Source organism: Megalops cyprinoides, chromosome 18, assembly GCF_013368585.1.
Source record: "Megalops cyprinoides isolate fMegCyp1 chromosome 18, fMegCyp1.pri, whole genome shotgun sequence".
NCBI classification, from domain to species: Eukaryota; Metazoa; Chordata; class Actinopteri; order Elopiformes; family Megalopidae; genus Megalops; species Megalops cyprinoides.
Window position 1 is genome coordinate 4,664,064 of NC_050600.1, and position 12,102 is coordinate 4,676,165.

Sequence of the window (12,102 nt, forward strand, 5' to 3'; positions counted from 1 at the left end):
TTAGGACACATAAAAATACTTCATTCGGTTTAACTAGAAAAGTTTATTACTGTACCACAGTATAGCTTTCACATAAAGAAATAAATAACATTCTTATTCAATAAATACTACAGATAGAATCCAAATTTATATAAAAAAAGAAAGGCACTATAAACATATACACAAACATTATACTGATTTAGAACAACTTAACTGAAACCACTGGGAAATCTGGAGTACATATTTGTACACTATCCAACAAATCCATTATATATGCAGATGGTTTTTTTTAAAACAAACAATACTGGTTTATTGGGAAGATTCCCATGGTAACTACCACCCTACAACTGTTGTACAATGTAAGGAGCTACATAATGTTGTGTCATTCTCAGATGTACAGACAGTATTCCATACTGTAACATTGAGATTTTTTTTACATAGACCATTTTACTGTGATACTCACTCTGTCAGACTGACATGCTGAAATCTACAGTACAGAAATGCATTCAGTTTAAAAATGATAAAATGCAATATTGAATGGCAAAACCACAAGTCTCCTCGGAGGCTGAGCAACCTTGGGTCTCAAATATAAAACTGAAAAGTGGGAAATTTAAAAAGTACCAAAAAAAGACCCAGGATAAAAAGATAGGAAAAAGGAAAGCAGACATCAAGAAGAGCAAAAGGGGTGATGAAGAGAGAAAGACATCTGATGTGGAAAAAAAGGAGACAATTAAAGTGTATGACTTGATCAGTGCACTAGGCCAAGATCTCTTCTCACCCTACACCCCCCCTCCCTTTTCCAATGTCCAGTCGCTGAGTCAGTGTCTCTGTATTGTGCTAAACACTATCTCTCTGTCTCTGCTCTTATGGTCTCCCTCTGAGTTAATGAACAGGAAAGCCCAGTCATTCACCTTCCATACTGTACCAAGTTAACCCACTCTCACTCGCTCTGTGTCTCTTAGTGCAGCAATAATGTACTGTCCGGTCCTGTTGAGTCTACACTGTGCTGTTCTGTGCCCCCCCCCCCATTACGCTACTCCCCCCCCCCCCCCCCCAGACCCCGACATTCCCTCAGTGCCGTAATAATGCACAGTGCTGTCCCATCAGTATCTGTGCTGTATTGACCCCATCTCTCTACGCGTCCTGTAAATGTAGGCTACTGTGTAAGGGTCCAGCAGTCTCTCACCCCACACACTGTCTTCCCCACCCCCCCCTTCCCCCTCTCCCCCTCTCTCTCCCTCCCCCCCCCCTCCCTCCACAGTGGTGAGTGTCTCAGGCTCTCAGCCTCTTCTTCAAGCGGTTGAAGTCCTTGGCGGACCTCCACAGCCAGCTCTGCAGCTCCCGCAGCACCCAGAAGCTCTCCACCTTCCTGGAGAAGTCGTTGAGGGAGGGGGCGTGGAGCAGGGGGGCGTTGGAAAGGGCCGACAGGAGAGGCGAGGGGGCCAGCTGGGGTCCCGTCCTGAGGGACAGGGGCAGGGGGCTCCCGGGGGCCAGGTCGGAGAGGAGCGTGTGGCCCTCCCTGGCCCCGAACTGGTAGAAGAGGGAGAGGGGGGACAGAGGGGGGTGGAGGGTGGAGGTGTAGAGGGAGGAAGGGAGGGAGCGTGAGCGTCGCTGGTGGAGGGAGGGAGAGGAGGTGAAGAACGAGGGGTCCTCTCTCACCCCCCGCCTCTCTGGCTCTGCCTTCTGCAGGTCTCTCCCCATATATGGAGTGCGACCATCGTCAAGGTCATTGCCGAGGTCATTGCCGAGGTGGTTGCCGAGGTGATTGCCGAGGCGGTCGCCGCCGTTGTGGTTGTTGTTGTTGTTAACGCTGAAGGTCTGCAGCGGCCCCGCAACATGTGACTGCGTCAGGTTGACTCTGATTGGTGCTGGTCCCCCGGGGACAGCGGCCTCTCGCCCCGGCCCGTTGGACGCCGCCTCCTTCGTCATCTCCGCCCGGAACGCCGGTGCCTGGGCTTGTTTCGGGTCCTGCCACAGGGAGACGGCACGTGTTCGAGTGCGCTGGCCGGAGTGGCTGAGCTGGACCGATGTTGCAAAGTGGTCGTGCAGGTGGCCGTCAATTAGCTGCGCGGAGCTTTTCCCGTCACCTCCTCCCTCCATCTCTGCTTCCTCTGGCACGCTCAGGAGCCTCCTCCTCCTCCCCCATCCCTCCATCTCTCCCTCTTCCCCCGGCTCCTCCTCGCTGTCTTTGCTCCTTTCCTCCACGTTCCCTCCCCCCCATCTTTGCCCTCTCCTCCCTCTCTCCTCCCTCCCTCTCTCCTCCCTCTGGGCCCCTCTCTCCCCCTGCCTCCCTCCAGGGCTAAGTTCGGGGTTGAAAGCCGGGGGGTCTCCGTCAGGCTGAGATTTCGGGTCTGAGGCGAAATCTCTGTGGGGGCCTCTCTCTCTCTCCGCTGCCCTCTCGGCCTCTCGGCTCCTCTGCCTCTCCCTTCCGCCCGGAGGGCTGTAGTAGTGACGGGGCAGCAGCTCCGGGTTGGGGGCGGGGCCCCCTGCCGGCTGCAGGGCGTAATACTGCGGGGGCAGGGCGTAGCCCAGCGTGGTCATGAGGCCGGAGATGGAGCCCAGCAGGCCGTCCAGCCCGGCGGAGAAGTGCAGCAGGGAGCTCTGCAGGTAGGGGCACAGCGTCGCCCTGGCCAGCTCCTTCACCGCCTCCAGCAGTACGCTGTAGGCCCTGTGGTTCTGCGCCAGCCGGGCCCGGTTCTCCAGGCCGCGCCACAGGTCCAGGCGGGTGGCCGCGCTCGGCAGAGACAGCGCCGTGGTGTTGGGCCGGGGCGGGGAGAAGTCCGGGTCGCTGAAGGGAGGGCCCAAGTAGGACAGCTGAGGGGGAGGGGCGGGGGGGGGGGATGATATTACTGTAATACGTTACATTACTGCCATTTAGCAGACAAATCAGACAGAAGCAGCAGAGCACCGATTTTATCAGAAAGCAAACTTTCTATAGAAACTTATAGTCAGACTTTTCAACGAAGTGCTTCAGTTAAACAATTTACATTTTGAGCAAACTTAGGCAAGGTTTCTATGCAAGCAAACATTTTTTATAGTGGAATGCTGCTTTGTAGCCCATCTCTGGCATAAAGGTTTGCATTATATGCCTCTCTTGCATTCGCTTTTTGTGTAACACACACACAATTAGGACAACCACCCCCTCCTACCCAAGCACACACACACACACACATACACACACATGCATAACAGAGTGCAGGGTGTACACAGATAAAAATACCACACAGACTTACATAAGTGTCCTTAATCTCTCTTAGCTGATGCTCCAGGTATTTGGTCAATTCGTAGGTCCTCTCAATCGAAGTCCTCTCATTGGCCAGGCTGAGTCCCGGGTCCGGGACTTGGTCAGAGACCACCACCACTGCAGCCAGTAGCAGACCCAGCTGGACATGACGCACTGAGAGAAAGGACCAATCAGAGGAGTCATGGAGTTGCACTGCATTACATTATTGTCATTTAGCAGACACTCTAATCCAGAGTCACTTCTATAGGTTACAGTTTTTACATGTTATCCTTTTATATAGCTGGATATTTACTGAGGCAATTCTGGGTTAAGTACCTTGCCCTAAGGGTACAGCAGAAATGCCCCAGCAGGGAATCGAATCAGCAACCTTTCAGTTACGAGCCCTGCTCCTTACCACAATGCTACACTGCCACACCATTATTGTGGTTTGCATAGTAACCAATGCTATCTTGCTCAGGTGAGATTTTCCGGCTTGAGACCAGGCTATCCATGAACCAATGTCTTTGTCATATTGCCCTAGCATTAAAATTTCTACTGTTTTCCAAGAACCTTTCGACTGCCTCTTCTCGGGTCATTTCCTTCCCAACTGGCTCTGGGTTTTCTGATTTTTTTATTCCCCCTGGAAAATACACTGTGCTCCACGTTTCACGCTTTGTGGCAATTTTGATTGTAAAAATGCCAAATAAAATGTTTCTGACTGATTGATAAAAAAGGAGCTTGCTAGTAAAAAAAAAAACCAACACGGGGCTAGTAGCAGTGATAGCAGCGCAGAAGTACCCAAAAGCAAGGATTCGTGATCGGAAAGCGCACACGGGACATTTCCCAATGAATCATGGGAGTGTCGTGCCTTCCGAGTGCTCCTGCACTGTTACCGCACACCACTCTTGTTGTCCTCTCTGGACGCTTCGACTGGTGAGCCTCCCTTTCCGTTGCGTGCATGAGCTCTCCCATGCCGATTTCATTACCCGCTGAGCGTCAGAGTGTCGCCATCACCGCCAGCAAGATCAAGACCATCCAGCTTTTCCCTTCTTCTTTACAGTCGAGCAGCAGATACCAGCAACGATTAGCAGTAGCTTTAGTTCACACCTGCTTTGCACTCCAGAGGCCACGAGAAACATGTTGAAGCCACTTTTACACAGTGTTGCAGTGTAGGAGCCTAATGTTGTGTTATCAGGTCCACCGTTGACGGGATTGTACACAAACGTATTTCTTGCGCATCCCAAAATGAGTCTTGTGTCCCTGTGTTTATCTGGGTGCTGCAAATAATGTTGCCTAGCAGCAAAATAAAGAGCTTCATTTTCCACTATGACATAAATTCTGGCAAACGGTGCCCCAATTAAACCATCAGCACTATGGACAACACCGTCACATACCACTAGACATCTACTAACAAATACTGAGGGACACTGCGAGGACTCCAACCAAAATATCTATTCTGAACCATTTTTGTAATATTTTTTGTTTGACTCCGTCTCCATGGCAATGGACTTAGGTGTTTACATATTGGCAAATTTAATGTAACTTTGTACTGCCAATAAAGCTTTTTCGGTTTCAATTCCAATTATAGAATCACAGGATGCTGGGACCCCTTCCTGAACTCGGATGAACCGGTTCTTGTGTGCGAGTTTGAATCGCACTGCCACAAACAGCCTGCAAGCTCAAGAGGCTTTAGAGTTCTGTGCAGAAAAATTCCATTACTTTACACAGGATATGGTGTGCACGCGCGTGTGTGTGTGTGTGTGTGTTTAAGCGTGTGCAGCGCATGTGCATATGTATGCGTGTGCTTGTGTGTGTGTGTGTGTGTGTGTGTGTGTGTGTGTGGGGGGGGGGGGGGGGGGGGGGCAGCATACATGTGCATAAGGGTACAGACACCCACAAAAGTGTGTAAACTGCACTCCCCACCACCCCCAGAAAGTCTCTCCCCCAAACCCGGACTCTACACTCCGCTTCCCCCTCTCTCTCCCTCTCCACGGTGCTAATGTGCTACCAGGGGACTCTGGGGTGATAATGTGAGGACCCTATTAGGACCATTTCCACAGGAGCCTCGCTGAGAAAATGGCGGCCAAAATGATCCTTTCAGTGGAAAACAGCCCAACTCCTCTCCACTCCGCATCCCCGAGAGGGCCACAAAGAAGCCTCATCTTCACAGTGTCTGATCCAGAGAGTCCCTGTGCTTTACCCTCCCACACACCCCCCGCCTCCCCCCTCCTTCCCCTTTCTCTCTCAGTGCAGTGTCCAGCCAGCCACTGCATGTATGCTGCACTTTACTAACCACCTCTCTCAGCGTACTGTTACTGTGCTATAGAGTCCGGTCAGTTACTCTATCGATACCGCATCTACAGCGTGCGCCATTAAACCTCCTATCTCTGCGCAGTCCTGTTGTTCTGCGTTTTTTTTGGCCAGCGCCTCGAACGAATCCCCTATCCCATAATCCTCCTCTCTCAGCGCAGTGTAAACGTCCTATAACGCCCGGCTTGTTCAGTGCTGCTCGGCGTTCTGTCTCTGGCAGTGCGGTGTTCGTGCATTGCCGTACTCCGTGCGCTTCGTCTCCGTTTCGGCACAGTGCCGTGTTTATCGTTTCTCTCTCTCTCTACGCTCTGCAGTGTCCACATCAACCACTCCACGCACCATGTACAATTCATCACTCACTCTCTCTCTCTTTCTTTCTTTCCCTCTGACAGGTAGACATGATCATGATGTGTAATTACTTGTCTATGGCGTGCCGTTTGTGCTCTTTAAACAAGCGTGAAATATGACAAGTTCAGAAGAGTACAATCTTTCCTCACTCCTCCTCCTCTTTCTCAGTCTCTCTCTCTACGCCTCTCTCTCTCTCTCTTTCTCTCCATCTCTTTTCCTCTCTGTAGAGCACGTAATATGACCGTTTTTTCTGTGTCGCAAAGCGTATGTACTGTTCTGATCGTGCGGTCCTGTTAAAGCCTTAAACTCCTGTCACTCTCAATTCAGTCCACTCACAGCAAAGAGACGAGGCCGTGCCACCAAGTTATCACTCAGATCTGCTATTAGTCCACGCTGCCCCCCCCCACCCCCAGCTCTGACCTCACAAATGTTGTTGACAGTTCAGAAGGTTCTTGTTGTTCCTTTTTCATTTTTCCCCTTTCATTTTTTTCTTTTGAAGTCACTTATCTCATTTTTGCCCCAGGCCAAAACAACATCAGCTTATTAACCTCGATTAGTAGTTTCTTTCTCTCTCTCTTTCTCTCTCTCTCTCTCTCTCTCTCTCTCACTCTCTCTCTCTCCTCCCTCCTCTTTCCTCCCTCTCTTTCTTGTTCTGTTGAAATACAGATGGGGATTGAAACTGATCAGCACAAAATCATTTCAAAGGACAGGGATCAAAATAATTTATAAAAAAATCTAGATAAAGACTTAAATTGCTATGAAATATTACCCCTTCCATTTGTCTTATATCATGAGGCATTTCATAGGGTCAGTAAATTAAATATGAAAAAAATGTACAGCCAGTGAAGCACTACGAACCTATAGTTCAAATGTATACAATTTCTGTGAGCTGTGTAATTTAAAGAAAATTCTGCAATGTATTCTGACGGCAAAGAATTGATGAGAATAATTTAGGAGCAAACTGAGCAGATCTGCCAGAGAAGTGATGATTTTTAACAAAAAAAAAAAAAGTTTCATAAAAAAGATTGCAATTATTTTAGGCCTACTCCATATTAGCTCTAGCCAACAAACACACACTCAGCATACTACCGCAGACACAATCTCAATATAACACTGCGTTAGGGGAAGTTTAATACTGTGCAGTGTATAGAGAGTGCCTAACTGGACTAACAGTACGTTAACACTGCATTAAGAGAGACAGGGTTAATCCTGTACTGTAGAGATACAGTGACTGGACACCATAGCACATTAACACTGCACTGGGAGAAATGGAGAGGGAGCGGGGGTCAGGGTCGTTGTTGTGTGTCTGTATACAGTTAGAGTAGAGATTTATGTGCAGTCTGCACTCAATCAAATTCGCATTCCTTCACTAACTCAACACACACACACACACACACACACACACACACGCACATACGCACACACATACGCACACACGTGCATGTACACACACCACACATACATATATGCAAACACACAAACACATACACAGACAAACATTCACAGGGGCATATATATGTACATGCACACACACACACACACACATGCACACACATGCACACACACACAGATGCACACACACACAGATGCACACATATGCTCATATAAACAGAGAGACTCAGGGGCACACTCTCTTTTCTCCCCTGATATCCCTGGAGATCCTGCTATTGAGTTCAAATTCAAATTCAAATGGACCTACTTGGCATGATCAGGATACTGCACTGCCAAAGAACATCAATGGCAAAAACAACAGAGATATAAAAAAAGACAATAAAACCGTACATTTACAACAAACCCTTTCTCCCTCCCCTCTTTTCTGAGTGCTCTCCTTCTCTCTTCCTCCTTCTCACCCTCTCTCTTTCCTCTTTGTCTCTCCATCTTCCCAGCCCTCTTTCTTTTCCATACCGGGGTTTCCCTGTCCACCCCTCCTCTCTTTCCTTCTACCAAACCTCACTTCAGATAACTTTCTGTTCCTTCGCCCGCTCTTTCGATCTGTATTTCTAATTCACCCTCCATCCCTGAATTTCCATGTTCTTTCTTTCCTTCCACCCTCCCTCCTTTTTTTCGGGATTCTTTTTCCAGCTCTCCTTACCCTCTCTCCCTAATTACCTCCTTCTCTTCCTCTTCTTAATCATCTCCCCCTCTCCTCCTCCCTCTCCTTCTGCCCCTCTCTCCATCTCCCCCACTACTTCTTTCTTTCTTTCTTTCTCTCTTTCTTTCACTCTTTCGTTCTTTCTTACTTTCTTTCTATCAGCCTTCACAACTTCGGTTTCTCATTTACCTCCACCCCACCGACTTATAAAAAATAAATATGTTAAAAAAACATACAAGAGCCCTGTTCAATTCATTCAGTCTGTTGCTCCTTTTGAAAATGAAGGAGGGACGGGTGGAGAGAGGAAGGGGGGAGAGAGGGAGAGACAGTGAGGGGTGGGGGTGGGGGGGGGGGGGTTGGCAGAGCATGGGGCCATGTTAATTTGGGAAAAATGTAAACAGCATGTGTAACTGTTCAAACCGTGACCAACTCATTTTATATCATCCTCTCCTCTCTCTCCTTCTGGGTGCTGCATACGGTCAGTGGGGAATCTGTACTGCATTAACCCTCTACCTCCTCTCCCTCCCTCTCTCTCTCTCTCTCTCTCTCTCTCTCTCTTGCTTGCTACGGAGCCATACTGGATGGGTCTGTATGGTGGCGTTTTAACCTTCACTCCCTGCGATATAAAAAGGGTCCGGCACAGTGGTGTTTGGCCAGCCGCTGAAGCTGTACCGTATCCACCCTGGTGGTGCAGTACTCAGATAGCGTGGGGTCGGCTTGTCTCGGTTCGGCGTGTTTACATGACACAGTCGCCATTGTCTGGACGGCCGAAACACACCGACACGGCCCAATGCGAGGAAGGCCGTGGGGCCGAGAGGGGGTGCACGCTCGGTGACCCAACGTGTGTCCTCACAGACTGTGCTGTTCCTGCTGTTTAGGTACACATGGAACAGGACTCGCAGTCACAGGGGACATGACAGGGTAAGACTCACAGACCCTGCCTAAACCTGAATCAGGGATGTCTTTCACATATCAATATCAATTATTTAGAGAAGGACTGGGTCCATGTCTGACCTATGCCCCCCCTCCACCTTCCCCCCACTCCCATCCCCCAAAACCCCCTTCCCTGCCCACTTCCGTTTTCATATATCAGACCCCATTAGTATGAAGACTAACTTACAATTATCAATACAACTTACAATTATCGATACAATACAATTATCCATGTTTCTGTGCACCTCTTCGAATCTGACGGAAAAGTTACAGGCCAGTTATTTCTCTTTTTTTAGCAACGGAATTTGGAAATGAGCAAAAGAGCAGACAGAAAGTTCTCTGCATTGCAACACAGCATCCCCACCTCAGTGCTGCCATAATTACCCACATCTTCATAAACTTTATCACCATCATCATCATAATTATCACCATATTCACTAACTCTGTCATCAACACCCTTATGAAAATGCGGTATAAAAATACATATGAATTATATTCCACCTTACTAAACCTAGCAGTACATGCCACTTTCATTTAGGAAATTGCAGATATATTGTAAAATATGAACTACACAACACATGCATAAAATGACACGTGAAAGTGTCAATAACTAATGTGACACATATTTTGACAAATAGCCTGTCAACATTACTCCTCTTGTTTTCACTTGTAATTGAACATAAGTTAAACATAAATATTTACGCACGGACAAATTCAAATGAACAATAAAAATAATGCCATTATATTTTTTATAACGATAGTCTTACCTTCTCCGTGTCGCATCTCCGGTTTCGACTAAATCCTTAATTCCTTTAAGCGTTCGACAGAGAATGCCACTGGCAACTTTTCTTATGTTGAAATATTCTTCAGTTTGAATCAATAACTCATTCACAAAATATGTTTTGTGTGTTTCATACTATGTTTACTTATCCTTCATAACTTTTTTAAAGAAAGGTACAGCCGACTTTCGAGTTAGACGAGTCGCACAATTCAAAAGTTCAAAAAGTTTTGAAAACTCGAAATATTGTATCACATACTTAACACAATCAAAAAAAATCAGCCCCTAATATGATTGATATTTGACAATGATCAATAGTATCGATAACGACTGATTGCCTGTATCCAGCGGTGGTTTTTGGTTTCTGAGCCCTGAGCAGCGCGTTCGGACGCCGGACTAGGTGACGTTGACGATCCGCTGACTTGACGGGCGTGCGGGTCTGACTGACTGACTGACGGCGGTGCGGCTTATATACAGGGGCAGAAAGAGAGAAAGTTCTGTCCCCCTCTTCCACCCTCCTTTCCACCTCCCTCTCCCACTCTCTGCTCGGTGATTCAGACAGTTGACGCATCGCCTAAAAAGTAAAGGAACTAAACTTGAGTGAGCCGAGTCCCGGCATTTAACCGTCCGTCATTCGTTCCTTGTGGCCGTCATTTCGACATATTTACAATTTGAAGCCTCTGTAAAACTTATTTCTCATGTTATAAATTCTTCACAGATTATGGATTTAAATATGTAAACTTGTTTATTTTTCTTTAAAATGATTTTTCTTTTTTCTTTTCTTTCCCATTTCCCTATATATTGTTCTTATCATCTATGTCGCACTAAATATTCCTATACCTTTTTATTCTTTTATCTTTATTTTACTTTTCTTGTCCTCTCTCAATTGCTCCCTCTGCACGAGTACCAGGGTTTCAGTTTTTATCATATATCAATACTACATTTACCCCTTTCAACAAGTCTGCTGATTATCGTCTAGCCTGCGACCTTTCGTGTGTAGGCTAATAACTTAAGATTGTTGTGTGTGCAGAGTGTGTAATGTGCATTATATGTATCTGTAGTCTCGTGTGGTGATATGTAGCCTAGGAGATTCGTATGTATTCATATATGTAGCAGATTCCTGTCTGCCTGGGTTGTGAAGTCTGGTGATGTGTGATAAAGTGAATCATAATTTACACAGCGTTGTAGCGCAATATGGTAACCTGAGGTGTGGTGCAGTCGGAATGGGTGTGTTGTGCGCATATTATACAGTAGTATAACATATCTGAAATCACCACCGTAGTATTATATATCATAGAATATCGGTGTATCTAACAGTGAAGTAGTACAGCCTAACGAGCACATCATAGTATAGCATAGTATAGTATAGTATAGCATAGTATAGTATCCATTCCTTCCCATTCCTTCGTCATTGTGACCGGCTCATTCCGTTGGAATTAGCTGTATTGACAGTAAGATTAGGGTGATTTTTCTCTCTCACCTCCGCCTGTCACTCAACGTGTGCCGGTGTGTACACAGTGTGGGCATTGTTTAAAATGTGTATATTTGTGTGCGTGTGCGCGTGCGTGTGCGTGTGTGTGTGTGTGTGTGTGTGTGAGAGAGAGAGAGAGAGATGGAGATAGAAAAAGAGGGAAAAATTATATGCTTGATCATTTTGTTTATAGTATAGGCCTATAATAATGTCAAGTTGATCATGTGCGTTCGTAAATGTATACGATTTCCATTATCCTGGAAAAGGCGTCTTCTTATTGACCTATATATAACAAGTGTACTGCATTTAACGTGCGCCCAATGTTAAGAATAAGATTATTTTTAATTCCAGATACAAATACACAGTCTAATTGTGTATTGTAATGGGCTTTGTCGCCGCCTGCCGTGCACCATTCTTCAGTAACAAACATGACGTCCCAGCTACGTATTTTCCCAGACGCCCTCTTGCGGTGACAGCGTTCCATAGCAACTCCAGGGAAAAGCTTTTGACACTGATGGACATGCACATCGAATGACAGCTACTTGTCCTTCATACTATTTCTCCATCGTTAAATAAAATCATTGTAATTCTTTACAACTGTGACTAAAAATTAAAATTCATCGCAACTGCTGTGAGATGCTCTATTGCAATCCAGAACTGAGATTTTTGCTGATTTTCTACCAACCTATGTGTTTAAAAATACTAAAAAAAAAAAGGTGGTACTAATCCTTGAGGGCTGAACTTTTTTGCTGACTTCTGAGTTACGTAGTCGTGTGAACCTCTGTGGAACATCTTAAGTTTTACCCCAACCACAGTACACCATTTTAATTCATTTGTGCCCCCTTGTCTGTCTTAGAGATTGAATCATTCTAAATTGTGTCGAACAAAATGCTAATTCCAAGAGGTGAATACATTTAGATCCATTCAGTCCCAAAAATCTGAGAATAATGGAATACCTGTGTATTTCA

The 12,102-nt window shown here is 46.4% G+C and overlaps 1 protein-coding gene across 1 annotated transcript; it reads right to left on the reverse strand.

Moving 5' to 3' along the window:
* Positions 1 to 1,251: 1,251 nt before the first annotated feature.
* On the reverse strand, positions 1,252 to 9,792 carry clcf1 (cardiotrophin-like cytokine factor 1). The gene is made up of 5 exons (XM_036551782.1): positions 9,653 to 9,792; positions 3,213 to 3,376; positions 2,267 to 2,793; positions 1,639 to 2,173; positions 1,252 to 1,509 (listed from the first exon to the last, which is right to left on the reverse strand). The coding sequence occupies exons 1-5, from the start codon at positions 9,666 to 9,668 to the stop codon at positions 1,252 to 1,254; spliced, it is 1,500 nt and encodes a 499-aa protein (XP_036407675.1). The 5' UTR covers positions 9,669 to 9,792.
* Positions 9,793 to 12,102: the final 2,310 nt, after the last annotated feature.